This window comes from Haemaphysalis longicornis, unplaced genomic scaffold (genome assembly GCF_048455015.1).
Source record: "Haemaphysalis longicornis isolate Haplotype H1 unplaced genomic scaffold, Haemaphysalis longicornis Haplotype H1 scaffold_12, whole genome shotgun sequence".
Taxonomy (NCBI): Eukaryota; Metazoa; Arthropoda; class Arachnida; order Ixodida; family Ixodidae; genus Haemaphysalis; species Haemaphysalis longicornis.
The window spans coordinates 4,050,615-4,064,626 of record NW_027526225.1 but is presented as its reverse complement, the minus strand read 5'-3'; the positions used below and the strand labels follow the sequence as shown (position 1 = coordinate 4,064,626).

At 54.2% G+C, this 14,012-nt stretch overlaps 1 protein-coding gene across 2 annotated transcripts in view; it reads left to right on the top strand.

Moving 5' to 3' along the window:
- Nucleotides 1-14,012, top strand: part of LOC144161839 (uncharacterized) — a 66,957-nt gene that overhangs the window by 35,877 nt on the left and 17,068 nt on the right. Inside the window, exons 1-2 of one of the 2 annotated variants that reach the window (XM_077692428.1) lie at nt 4,116-4,241; nt 4,327-4,488. In XM_077692428.1, the coding sequence (XP_077548554.1) occupies nt 4,224-4,241; nt 4,327-4,488 (180 nt within the window). In that variant the 5' untranslated portion in view covers nt 4,116-4,223. Of the gene's footprint in view, nt 1-4,115; nt 4,242-4,326; nt 4,489-14,012 lie in introns of those variants that run through there. The other variant, XM_077692429.1, reaches the window with a different exon arrangement.

The window sequence follows — 14,012 nt, the reverse complement described above, 5'->3', positions numbered from 1 at the left end:
GCTTGGGGAGGGCGACGCGGGGAACTGGCACGGCGGGAGGAGCCGTGGATTCGCTCACCCTTCGATCTTGCGTATGTCCACCAGCAGCGGAGCTCGAGGGACCGGAGTCGGCAGAAGGCGATGATCGGGCGGTGTGCACTCGGGCCCGAATTTCGCAAATGCTGTGCTCGTAGTCCCATGCTGTGGCGTAGTCCGCCTGAAAGGCCTCGTCCGAGAGTTGAGCCTGGATCTTGGCGTCCAGGGCGCGCAGCTCTGTCTGCTTCTCAGTAAGTAGGGTGACGTAGCCCTGAATTTGGGTCTCAGGAACAGCGGGATCCTCGAGGAGAGCGTCAAGCGCGGCGATCGCCTTCGTGATGGCGGCGCGCAGAGACCCCCGAACTCGGCGTTCGTGCTGCATGAAGGAAGGAACCGGGAGCCAGGGCGAGTTTTCGGCACCAGCATGTGGAGGATCCAAGAGGGAAGGCTGACTTAGACACCCGTTCTCGTAAGGCGATGGTGATGATGATGATGATGACCTCAAATATTTTGGCACGTACCCACAAGGGGGGATTGGCCAGGGCTAAACTGGTTAAAAACGTGAGGACTTCGAAATACTTATTTCCGGAAAGAGGGTGTAAAAGGAAACTTAGTTAAGAATGAAACCCGAATTACCCATTAATCAGCACCGTTTAGCAATTCAAACGACCTGAGGCAGAAAGAAAATTTTGAATGCAATTATATATATCCCTTCTTGCAAACCCCAGCTTTGATGCGCTAATAGATAATATAAGTGTTATCGATAAAGTCAACCTGAACCGCTCAATCGGCTCCTTCAAAAACAGTTGTCTAGCTGTTGAGAAACGGCGACAGTCGAGAAAAAAATGTTCGATTGTTTCGGGGACCTGGCACCGCACACATAGTTCTGTAGGTGAAAGTTCTGATCTGAACAGATAGAAATTAACCCTTGGAACCCTGCAGCGCAGCTCGGTGAAGGTCACCTCGCATTGCCGAGAGCCACAAAAATGAACATTCCACCCGAACTTTAAATGTTGAAACTCTTCAAATGATAAAAGCGAATCGGAACGGGTGGCGTCTAAATGCCAATATCGTCTTAGTCTCGCAGATGCAAATAGAGCCAGATTAGGAATTCCGAATTGAATGGGAGCTGTGACGGCGAGATTAGCTAAATGGTCCGCTTGCTCGTTGCCCCTGATGTCCGTATGGCCAGGGACCCAACTCTGAGCGAGGCAGTGGGCGCAGCTTCGTCTTCTTCACCCCAGCTATCGCCCTCTGCCTGCGCCCATCTCATTTATTTGCAACAGAGGGTATAATAGAGTGAAGAATAGATAGGGGGAGAGGACAGAGCTTTGCGTAACAGGGGCGGATGAAACGCTGTCGTCTGTCGGCGTCATCTGCAGAGAAGTAAGCAGGTGCGAGGCCAGTTTTTCTTTTTTCAACACAACCAACTATAGCTATGTTCTGAAGTGGGCTGGTTATGGTTCATAATGGGCAACTAGAGAGCAGCGCAAAAGCGAGTAGCGACAGAAAAGGAAAACTCGGGTCCCGCCCTTTTTTCTTTTTTTCTGTCATCGCTTTTACGCTGTTTTTCAGTAGAACTAACCAGCCCAGGTCCAAATCTCAGGTGGGGCACCCGGCCTGCGTGGCGAAATGATGCAGAGCTGATTGTGCCTCCATGTGTGTATGTGTTTATTGAAAAAGTGTATGTAGGTACATTTATATATCTTTGTAGTATTTATTATTTCATTGTTTGTTTTTATTACGCTATATTTATGTACGTATTAAAGGGGTACTGACACAAAATTTTGAAGGCGAGATAATTTCGGAGATAGATTTCTGTGAACACATATACATCATCTGCAAAATATCAGCGGCGAATACAGCCTAGAACATATTTAAAGTCAATTTTAAGGTGTGCGAAACGCAATCGAGCAGCCAGCAGAAGACTACGCGCAATCGACATCCCGAGGATATTTTGTAAACAAACAACGTCCAAACACGTCACGAGTTTGTGTTTGCCGCTTCCGCACTGCCGACGTTTTTCGCCGGCTCGCCCGGCTCGCCGCTCCAATCGGAGGGCCGGAGGGCGGAGCTTCTGCTCTCGTGAACGAACGACCCGATCGTTGGCGGCGGAGGCGCTGTGATTTCGTCAGCTCATCGGGCAGCTGGCCGCGACCAAAGTTCTACAGCGATTCCAGGCACTCTGTCTCTATTACTTTTTATTTACATTGGGCGCGAAAACGCGCCGGAGACACGAAAAGCCCACTGAGCGAGCCGCGCGGTTGCTGTGCAGGCGGCGGCCACGGCCGCGAAGTGGCCCAGGCCGGCGCAGGTAGCTCGAGTGATAGCTTGTTACCGCTGCACGAAACTGTACCCAAGTGACAGCTTATATGAAAAAGGAATTAATGATGCGATGGCGGGTTGCATTAAAAATTGTCATCTGCTTCGCTTACGAGAGCGGCAATCGAACCGCCGCAGTGCTCAGCCGAACACATCTGTAGGCGGACCTGTAGGCAGACCGGCCGGCTGCTCCCAGCGCGCGTCTTGCCACCCACTCTCTCGAGCGTCTCGCAGCGCCTGCTTCACGTCCACGGTCGCTTTCTAATTAAGCGGCTCACGAGATCAGTACGTGGGGGCATCCGCAGAAACTGCCGGCGATGCGGATTCGACAGTGCTACGGCAGCTCTGCTGTGTGATATCCCTCCGACGGTCACGTGGTCAGCTTTGTTCACACAAAATCCATCGTTTCGCGGCACCCGCTGAAACCGAAACTGCGACTGGCCGCATTGAAAATGCCTCTAATTAAACAACCGTCGCACGCTGAAGCAAATGAGGCTTCTACAGGTGATAAGTAGGTCACTAGCTACTTATCGCAACAAAAAAAAAACAAGTTGCAAAATTTTTGTGACATTGCCCCTTTAAGGCATGCATAGTCGCTTCTTTTCCTGTCGCTTGTGTGCTGTCTAGGGGGGGGGGGGCTACTCAAGCGGCTATTACAGTGACATTTTGCCTCAGCACCATTGCGACTTCTAATTGTCAAAAGTTCAATGTGGACAAACCAGGCTATACGATTGCGCTGGTACAACGGTCGAGGGCCGAGAAAGAGCTCCCCGTTGGCGGTGTTCGGGTCACCGCTGCTGGCTCGGTCATGGTCTCCTACGCTGAGAGCTAGTTTCATTGATGACGGCGCGCCCTGTGTATGCCACAGCGCGTGTGAGAGAAAATGAACCTTATTTCACCAACTCAGCTCCGAGCCGCGAGGTATGGTGTTCCGTGATTCAGGTAAGGTGGTGGGCTTGGCGTGGCCCGTTCTGTTTATAGAGTCCCTCTACAAAGCTCCCGCAGGGAGCCGTAGTTCTATTTCGCCGTGAGCACCTCCCTCGCGTTGCCATCGTCCATGGTGAGTGCGGGCCTTGCTGACGATGATAGTGGACGCTGTCATGATGCTGATGATAATAGCTGTGTCCCTACATGCGCACTGCAGCAAAAATCGTGCCTCAAGAATTCGAACTTTAGTCCTGAAAATTAACAGTCGTTTGGTGGAGACCCGCCGCGTCCGCCCTCTACCATATAAAGAGATCAGGATGTAGACGTAATATTTACGCTTTTAAAATAATTGGAAAAAAAACTACCAATGCCTAGCTGAATTGGAATTTTCTTTTCACCCTTACTTTCTGTCGCTTCTTTTGGCTGCTCTTTTCCCCTTTGTTCGTCTACTTTGTTTTTCGACGTACACTTCCGTGACCGTCTTGCTCGCTCGAATTTGCCATGGATGTGTTGTTGTAGGCTGGCAACCTCGAAAATGGAACATGCCCACTTGCGAGATTGCCCTTTGGAAATGCAAAATTCTGGAATGGCCTTTCTTTAACGGCATCAAAAAACAGGGGATTGAGTCGAGATATTAAAAGAAAAAGTCGCGAGATCACAGGAATCCTAGCCATAACGCTAGTCGAGTAGCCGGCCCGTCAAATAGGCGGCGGACACAACCTCTCTAGCTGTGGCAAAAACTTAAACGAGAGGCTAATCTTGGAGCAAATAATATTGATTCCGCCATGTCAACATCGTTTTCTTTATTTTCCTTCTTCTTCCTATACTCTTAGGAGCAATTTAAATCGGCCCTCCCTGAGCGTTATTTATTTATTCGTTCTCAGGCCAATGCCCTTCTCTGATGCGCAGTCTATGAACGTTGAGAAGAAGAAGACGCAGCAGAGGAAGCACAGCCGGCCATGTCCAGCGAGGATGAGGTCAATTCTGTTTCCCCCGTCTTCTCAAACGGCTCGTCCGTTGGTCATTGTGCAATAGCGGTACATATTCCTTCCACTCCTGCAGATGCCCGATCCGTGGAGCGGCGTTTCGGACAAGGCGCCGTGGACCGCCTCGCCGACGGCCATTCGGTTCGAAGATCCCGAGCTGTCGCCGCCCGGCTTGATTGAGCAGTTGCTGCACAACCCCAGGGCATTGACTCTGCCCCCCGCGTGGACATTCTACTCGGTAAGCGTACGCCCGCGTAGGGTGACACTGTGAAGGGTTTATACTAAGCTGCGTCTAATCTCACGGCAGCCGTGAGAATTACCTCCGGGAAATTCTCACGGCAGTTTCCATAAACGCTGGCTGGCCTAGAATTCGCTGACTAATATTGCGTCCCAACGTAACCTAACGTAACATAACCTCACCGAACCTAGCGTAACCTAACCGAACGCGTCGTAACCTACCCAAATTCAGCCCAACTGCAACAAACCTAATCTGACCCAGCCCAACGACACAGAACACAACCCATATTAAACGTAATTCAACCCATTCTAGAAGTCCTGTGCGTCGATCTCTTCATATAGTAAGAACCAGAGTAAAAAAAATTATTAGCAAAGTCCCGATGACCGAAAAATTCTTAAAGCTAAAAAAATACATCTCTATGTCGTATTCGAACCTGAGCTTTTTTGTTTAAAACCAAGCACTATACCACAGCGCTCCAGGGGCAGCCGCGAACGCGGCTGTTTAGGGAATATTTATCCCATAGAATCTCGGCGTAGCGTGGTTAGCCAGTAAGAGGCGACTGCCGCTGAGATTTTTCTGACGGTAATTCTCACGGTCAGTGCCGGGATAATAGACACTACCTTTATACTAACTCCACAATGGGCTGTTGGAAGGAATGCTTTCCCGGCACCATGCGCATGACGTCAAGGGCATGGCGCGAGGCGCGGGGCGGGAGAGCTTTATTCTCTTTGCAGTGCGGTACACGTGCGAGTGCAGAGAGTGTCCCACATCCTCCCCTCTCTAAAAAGGTCACGGTTCAAACCGCGATGGCGGAATTATGCACTGGCCACTCTTGCTGTGACAATGGTCACTGCTTGTGCACAATGGGTTCCGCGGGACTGTCTCTTGTTGCTGCAACTCGCTGGCACGCTGAGGCATTGCGACCAGGTGAGTTCTGTTGCGGCGAACAGATCCATACTCCGTGTCGACCCAGTAGGACCTCGGCTCCTCCGCTTGCTCTTTGACCGTGCCAATTTTTTTAAGGTCCACGATCCATACGTCAGTATCGGGGTCCAAGTCCGGAAGGTCTCGTGCCCCATGCCGGATGTCGAAGTGGCGCTGTTGCTTTTTCCTGCTTTCAGCCTCGTATGCCCTCAGCCTGTCTCTGTCCGGGAGGCAGGGGACTAGGCTGTCCGCAGAAGCTGGCAAAGTAGTGCGGAGTACCCATTAGGAGCTCAGCGGGAGAGTGCCCGTTCTTGAGCGGGCTCGTCCTGTACACCAAAGGCATTTTGTAGGCATTGCCCGTCTTCTCGAGGGAGCCCTTGATCACTTTTACGGCAGCTTCCGCGAGCGCGTTGGTTTGAGGGTGCCGGGAACTCGATGTCACGTGTTTAAAACCGTATTCTTTGGCGAAGGCTGCAAACGCTGAGTCAGGTCCCCTTGAAAATTGTGGACCGTTGTCACTGACGACCACTTCGGGGATTCCATGCCTTGCAAAAACTGACTTGCAGTGAGTTACCACTGCCCTCGCAGTCAGACTTGGCTTGTGGACCGTTGTCACTGACGACCACTTCGGGGATTCCATGCCTTGCAAAAACTGACTTGCAGTGAGTTACCACTGCCCTCGCAGTCAGACTTGAGTTTGGCCAACTCGGGATACCTCGAGTAGTAGTCAGTGACGATTAGCCACCATGCCCCTCCAATGAAGAAGAGGTCGACGCCGACTCGCTGCCAAGGCCTGTCGGGAAATTCTGCCGGCTAGAGCGGCATCTTCCGGTTAGGCCTGTGCTGGAGGCAGGTCCGGCAGGACTTGACAAGATTCTCGATGTCGGTGTCAATCTTAGGCCACCAGACAGCATTTCTAGCTCTCGAACTGCACTTGTCGATGCCGAAATGGCCTTCGTGCAGCACGCGGAGAGCAGACTCCTGTAGCTTTTTTGGGCACGACTATCCGAAAGCCACGCATCAGGATGTCGTCGGCTTCGGTGATGCTGTCCCTTATGCGGCCAGAATTCCTTAAGGTATTGTTTGAGGTCGCGACGGCTCGGCCAACCCTTCTGCGTGAATGCGCGGAGCTGGCGGTAAAGTTCGTCGCGTTGTTGCTCCAGTTTCAATTCGTCTAAGGAAGGTGGTGGAACTGGGAGCCTAGATAACAGCTGACCCACGTGTCCTTCAATCTCTCGAGCTCATTCGTCTCGCCGTGGCTTACGGGAGACCTCGATAGGGCATCAGCTTCGGTCAGTTCTTTACCGGGGACGTAAACGACCTCGTATGCGTAACGCATTAAGCGCATCCGCATCCTCTGTAGACGAGGCGTTAAGTCGTCGATGGGTTTTGAGCCAAAAAGCGCAACTAGGGGCTTGTGGTCGGTCTCAAGGCAAAACTTCATCCCGAAGACGTAGTCATGGAACTTCTCGCATGCCCAGACGAGAGAGAGACCTTCCTTTTCAATCTGAGGGTATCGACGTTCTCTTTCCGTAAGTACTCGAGAGGCATAGGCGATAACAGTGAGGTGGCCGTTCTCTTGCTTTTGGCGCAATACGGCGCCGAGACCGTAGGACGACGGATCCGCTGTGATCTTCGTCGGCCTGTCGTTGTTGTACACGGCTAGAACTGGGCTTGATTAGAGCAGTTTCTTCCATTTGCTGAATGCATCCTCTTGTGCGGCCTCCCAGGCGAACTCCTGCTTTGAAGACAGCATGCTGGACAGGGGCTGGAGAAGTTCGGCCATGTTCGGTACGAAACGACCGAGGTAAGTCGACATGCCCAATAGCCGTCGAAGTTCAGTCTTGGAAGTTGGCCTAGGCATTTCTGTGATGGCTTTGAGTTTTCTCTCATCAGGTCGAACATGGTTGTTCTCGATGACGTACCCTAAGTACGAGATTTTCGTGACGCCAAACTGACATTTTCCCTTGTTTAGCGGTACACCGGCGCGTCGAATACGCTCGAGAGTACTTTGGAGTCGCTCATCGTGTTCCTGCTTGGTCGAACCTTAAATGAGAATGTCGGCCATGTGACAGGCGACCCCATGGAGGCCTTGCAGAATGTCACTCATGCGTCGTTGGAAGTGTTCAGGAGCAGAGCAGATGCCGAAGGGTAGACGATTGAAGCAAAAACGACCAAAGGGCGTTATAAAGGTCGTGATCAATTTTCTTCTCTCAGTCAGCGGGATCTACCAAAAACCCGAGTTTGCGTCGATTTTCGAGAACCATGCGGCTCCTCGATGCATGCCAATGGTGTGCTTAACAGCTGGGATCGGATGCCACTCGCGGAGTACAGACCTGTTTAGTTCCGTGTAGTCTACACAAATGCGGAGTGCCCCCCGAAGGCTTGAGTACGACGACCATTGACGCGCACCATGCTGGTGGTTGCGTGACAGGAGTAATTACGCAAACTTCCTTCATTCGTTGTAGCTCTGACCTGGTTTTTTCGTGGAGGGGAAGTGGTACCCGTTTTGGAGACGTCAGGGCAAACGGAGTTGCGTCAGGTTGGAGCACGAAGTCATACTCCAGTTGTAGCTTTCCGAGCCCTTGGAAGACGTCGGGAAAGTCCCTTTCGACGTTTAAATCCAAAACAGTGTTCACAGACGGGAACAAACCAAAGTTGGTGATGGCTGGTTTGCCAAGTAGGGCTGTGCGCAGACCAGGTAAGATGTAGACGTTTTCCACGCTTTCTCGGCCGTTGAGCTTGAAATGAAGCCTTGCCAGTCCCGAGATGCGCAGAGTCTTTCCATCTGGACCCTGAAGCATCCGGTCGGGGTTAGTCAGAACGACGTGCTTGAAGAGCTGTCGGAATTGTCGCTCCGGGATAACAGTCTCGTCCGCTCCCGTGTCGATTTTGAAGACCAGGGTCTGTGACTCGACGTGGGGAGAGACTTCCCACTTGGATGAAGCCGTCGTCGCCATGAGTCCCAGGAAACCTGGCTCCTGCTCGATGTTCCGAAGAGCATTTGCTGAGCGGCAGACGGTTGAGAAATGGCCCTTTTCCCCGCACTTCTGGCAGACGCAGTCTTTGGCCGGACAGATGGCCCTCGTGTGACGCTCTTTGCCACACCAGCCGCATGATTTCTTGAAGCCCCTCGGGTGGTGTGTGGTTGGGGGTGGTGTTGCAACTGGGTCTTTAGCGGGTCTACTCCGCCGTACTTTCAGAGCGTCGAGGTTGACTGCTTCCTTTGGCGTGCCCGATAAGAGTTCTGCCTGCTTCTGTTGGACTGCTTTATTCTGACGAGCGATGGTTAAAGCCTTCATTAGGTCTAGGCTGGGGTCAAGCTGCAGAGTTTGCGACAGTTTATGGTTCTTGAGGCCCACGACTAGTCTGTCTCGAATTAACTCTTTTCGCAGAGCTCCCCGTAGTTACAAGAATCTGCTAGTGCGTGTAGGGCTGTTGCGAAATCTTCGATGGACTCACCATCGAGCTGGACTCGGGTGTTGAATTTCGCCCGTTCGTAGATGATGTTTCCCCTAGGTATGAAGTAGTCCTCGAAGCCTTTAAGCACTGCGTCGAAGTTCTTCTGCTCGTCAGTGGTCAGCTTGAAGGTATTAAAGATCTCCTCTGCCTGGGGTCCCATGAGGTAGACCAGTGCATCCACCTGCCATTCTTTGGGTCGATCGCTGAGCTGTGACGCAGCCCGGTAGCGGAGGAAACTTCTCTTTCATTGAGGCCAGTCTGACGGTGAGAAGGTGAACGGGTCAGGTGCCGTGATCTGGAACGAGGCAGCGCTGCCGTTCTGGTTGGCCATCGAGGATGAGTCGCCCGCGAAGGAGGCATGTCTGTAGTCGAGGGAAGGCCCGTAGACGAGGCAGAAGCGGCTTCAGAACGAGGGTTGGTTGGGTGTGCTGACGTGTCGTTCAGGCGGAGAGCAGCGGTCAGCACATCCCGCTTCTGACACCATGTTGAAAGGAATGCTTGCCCGGCACCACGCGCATGACGTCAACGGCATGGCGTGAGGCGCGGGGCGGGAGAGCTTTATTCTCTTTGCAGTGCGGTACACGTGCGAGTGCTGGAGAGAGTCCCACATGGGCCGGCGTTATGGCTTCAAAATAGCGCTAATCACATAGTGCTCCTGCAGTCGAAGCACTTACTGTACCTCACCCGCGCGGTGGCTCAGTGGCCGAAACGTTGCGCTGGTGAGCCCAAGGACGCGGGTTAGATCCCAGCCGCGGTGGCTGTTTTTCCGCTGTCGGGAGGCCCTCACCCTTAAAAAAGGTCGTGGCACTTACAGAGCACTAACCAGTTACTTGTCCCAGTATAAACTGGCACTTACAGGGCACTAACCAGTTACTTGTCCCAGTATAAACTTGGTACTTAGTTGATTTTACTAACTGGCCATGCATAATCTACGCGTAGCAATGTGGATCGGCTGAGCATGCAGCGCGACATAGACACATTCAACAGTGCATATATCACACTTAGACAACCAACAAATTAATTGAGCAAGAATGAATGCACGAGGAGAGCGAGTATAACTTAGTTACCTTAAAAATACATCGGCTCTTCTTGCTTTCCTACCCAGCAGCGGAAAGTCATTTGATAGGTTTGTTGGTTTGGTCGCAAAAATCAAATATTTTAGCGATAATTTTAGCATTATGCGTTTTAATGTGAGTATATCAGCATGCAGATTTGCAAAAACTTTTTAATCGTGATTTGGAGTTGGAAAAGTGCTGTAGTTATTACGTTCAATAATTCATAGAATTTTGTTAGTCAGTGAATGTTGGTATCAAACAAGCAGCAGTTACTAAGTGCACGGTCTAGACTAGTTACGGTTCCACACTTAGTGGCAGGACCTACGTACCGTTCTGGGGATAGTAAATTTCGTAAGGAGTTAGTAAATACAGCCGTTACTACCATTTTACGAGTTTTTTTTTTTGTAAAGAGTGAAGGCTGGTGTCGAGATTTCGGCGCACGTTCAAGATCCCCAGGTGGTGTAAATTAGTCTGGAGTGATGGCGCGCCTCGTAGCCCAGTTGTGCGTCAAACCCCAGAATCATCGGAACGGGGGTGCAGGTTAACTGCTGCAAGATCACGCCAGTAAACGCTTATCGGCTATGTAAAATGAGCCCAGTACTATTAGTTACAAACGGTACAAGGGTGCCGCTTATTTTTGTTACGTTATAAAGTATATTTGGGGATGCGTCTGACCTTGACGTGTATCCGTATATGCACTAGACTGACAGAGCGTGTGTGGAGACGGGTGACGTCAAGCCGTCCTGGCTGCGGTGGTGCTGCATTCGCACCGCCGCCTCTGCCTGACGCACCTGTCGTCTGACTTCTCTGCGCATCCCATCACCGCTCGTGCGCATGTAATGCAGTGTGATTGAGTAGGCGGCAAAATAGGATGGAATGGAGATGACGGCAATGAAATGCTAATACTGGTGCAAAACAAGAGGAGCGACAGGCAGCCAATGCCACTGCTAAGGAACTTCTGGTACACTGCATCTTAAGCAAGCAAGCATGACCACCAAGACAGTTGGAATACAAAGCACGGTTGGCGTGGTGTGCGAGAGGGAGAGAGAGAGAGAAACAACATTTATTCAGGCCTGCGTAAACCCGGTGGGTTACCTACTGGCGCTACTCGCCGGACCCCGTGCAAGGGGTGGCGGAAAGTCGCACTTTCGGCCGCTGGCGTTCGATGGCCGCGAGCGCGAGCTCGGCAGCCATCTTTTGGAGTTCGTAGTTGACGCTGGTGACCGCGTCCCTCACGCTTGGTGGGAGCGGATCATCGTCCTCCTCCGTTGTTGTTGTCTGTGGTTGATTGAGGCAACCCCACAGCATGTGCTGCATGGTCGCACGAGCGCTCCCGCACAGCGCACACTCGTCTGTTGGGTATAGTTCGGGGCACACGTGCTTGGCGACCACGGGCGTCCATATCGCCCGCGTTTGGAGCTGTCGCACGAGCACCCCTTCCCTCCTTGTGAGTTTACGGTGTGGCGGCGGGAAGGCGCGCCTAGTCTCTCTGTACCACGCAAGCACATCCTTGTAGGAGCTGACCGGGGTTGCCTCCTCTTCTTCCCTGTAGTACTCTTCCGCGTTCGATGGAGTAGGAGGAGGGGGCAGACTCGCCTCGGCCGCAGCCGCCGCCCGAGCCGCCGCCGCACCCTCCGCGGGCGCAGCAGCAGCAGCCGCGGCAGCGGCCGCACCAGCGACGGCGGCGCCATCGTGTCTCGTTAGCACGCGCGCCGCTCGGTCCGCCTCCTCGTTGCGGTTGGTCCCGGTCCCCACCGGTCCCACGTGTGCCGGGAACCACTTGAGGACCACCGGTAGCGTCCGTCGGGGCAGGGCCCCGCACACCCTGTTCGCGCACTCCGACACCGAGTTCCGAGCGTAGCTCAGTATCGCGTTTCGCGAGTCACTGATCACTGTCGCGCACCGTGGGTCCACTAGGGCCAGCGCGATCGCCAGCTCCTCCGCTTGCGTTGAGTCCCGGGCCCTGACGCTGCCCGCCGAGCACAGCTTCCCGGAGGTCGCTGCAATCACGGCCACGGCGTACGTGCCCCGGCGGCCTGGGTATTCCGCCGCGTCCACGTAGAAGGCGTTGGTGTCCGCCGCGTGCACGTCCGTCAGGGCTTTCGCTCTGGCCGCTCGCCGCTCTCGGTTCTCTTCTGGGTCCATGTGCTTCGGCAGCGGCGGAACGTGCATGAGGGCGAGCAGCCCGCGCGGCAGCGACCGCGCCGGCTTCGGCATCGGCGGCCGGCTCGCCGGCCACCCCCCGCCTCCACCACCGCGACCACCGCCACCGCTCCCGCCGCCGCACCCGCCGCTCTCGCTTTCGCCTTCTCGCGTTAATTCCGACCGGTAGCCTACCCTACGTAGAATAGCCCTACCAGTTCTCGTCTGCGTAAGCCTCGCGATCTGCGCGGTGCCCTGGGCCTCGGCTATCTCGCTGAGGGTGTTGTGCACCCCCAGTTCGAGAAGCCTTTCTGTGTTGGTATGTGCGTATAGGCCCAGGGCCGTCTTATAAGCTTTGCGTAGCAGAGCGTCCACTTTCCCTCGCTCCGCCACCGTCCAATTGTGGAATGCAGCTACATATGCAACGTGGCTGACGGCGAACGACTGGACCAGCCTGAGGAGATTCGCCTCTCTCATGCCTCCGTGTCTGGACGCCACTCTTTTGATCAACCTCAAGGCCATTGCGACTTTTGATTCCAACTTGGCAACGGTGAAGCCGTTGTGTCCGTGGGCGTCGATGTGTAGTCCGAGGACTCGCAGCGTCTTCACCCTCGGAATGGCCGTCCCGTCCCGCGTCTTCAGGTGGATGTTATTGTTTCTTTCTTCTCCTCTCTTGTGGCTTCCTCTTCTCTTTGGTGTTAGTACCAGCAGCTCCGACTTGGTCGGGGAGCACGTCAGACCCGTGTCTTTTAGGTGATCTTCGACTGCGTCGATGGCCTCTTGCAGGGACGCCTCGATCTCGCCGTCACTGCCGCCGGACACCCACAGCGTGATGTCGTCCGCGTATATGGTGTGTCCGACTTTCGGGACGCCCTGGAGGCGCTGGGCGACCCCGATCATTACGATGTTAAACAGCGTCGGCGAGATCACGGCGCCCTGTGGCGTCCCCGTGCTCCCCAGGTTCTTCTTTGGCAGCTCCATGTCACCGGCAACGATCCTCGCGGTGCGGCCCGAGAGGAAGTCGCGAATGTACGCGAACGACCTCTCCCCCATGTTGAGGCGCGAGACCTGGTCCAGGATGGCTGAGTGTCGGACGTTGTCAAACGCCCCTTTCAGATCTAGGCTGAGCACCGCCCGGTTGTCCATGGAACCGGCCGGCCGGTCGATGACTTCGTTCTTGAGCAGCAACATTGCGTCCTGGGTGCTTAACTTGGCCCTGAAGCCCAGCATGGTGTCCGGGTACAGGCCTTCCTCTTCGAGGTATGTCTGCCACCTGTTGAGCAGGACGTGCTCCAGCACCTTCCCCACGCAGGACGTCAGGGATATCGGCCGCAGGTTGTCTATGCTCGGTTCCTTTCCCGGCTTCGGGATCAGGACCGTCTTTGCCTCCTTCCAGCTGGCCGGGAGCTTGCCGGTTCGCCAGCACTGGTTGTAGTACCCCGTCAGCGATTTTATCGCCGCATCGCTCAGGTTGCGTAGCGCTTTGTTGGTAACCCCGTCCGGCCCTGGGGCGGACTTGCTGTTTATCGTTTGGATGACTGCCCGCACCTCCCATTCCTCGATGTCGGCGTCGAGCTTGGCATTGGCCTCGCCCGCGTAACTCGGGAGGGGGGTCGGCGGGGTGGACGGGAGGTACTGGTCGTTTATGCGCCGGCGGACCTCGGCCTCGCCGAGCTCCCTTTTCGCTTTGTGCAGCGTCCGTGCGAGGGTGTGATGTTGGGCCCCTTTCGTTTTGCCTTCTTCAAGGAGGTGCCGGAGCAGATGCCAGGTCCTGCTCTTATGGATCTGGCCGTCCGCTTCCTGACAGACCGCCTGCCACTGCTGCCGGCAGAGCACCGCGCTGTGCTTCTCGATTTCGATGTTTAACAGTGCTATTCTTTTGCGGAGCCTTCTGTTGTGGCGTTGCCTCCGCCATCGAGCCTTCAGCGAGTTCCTCGCCTC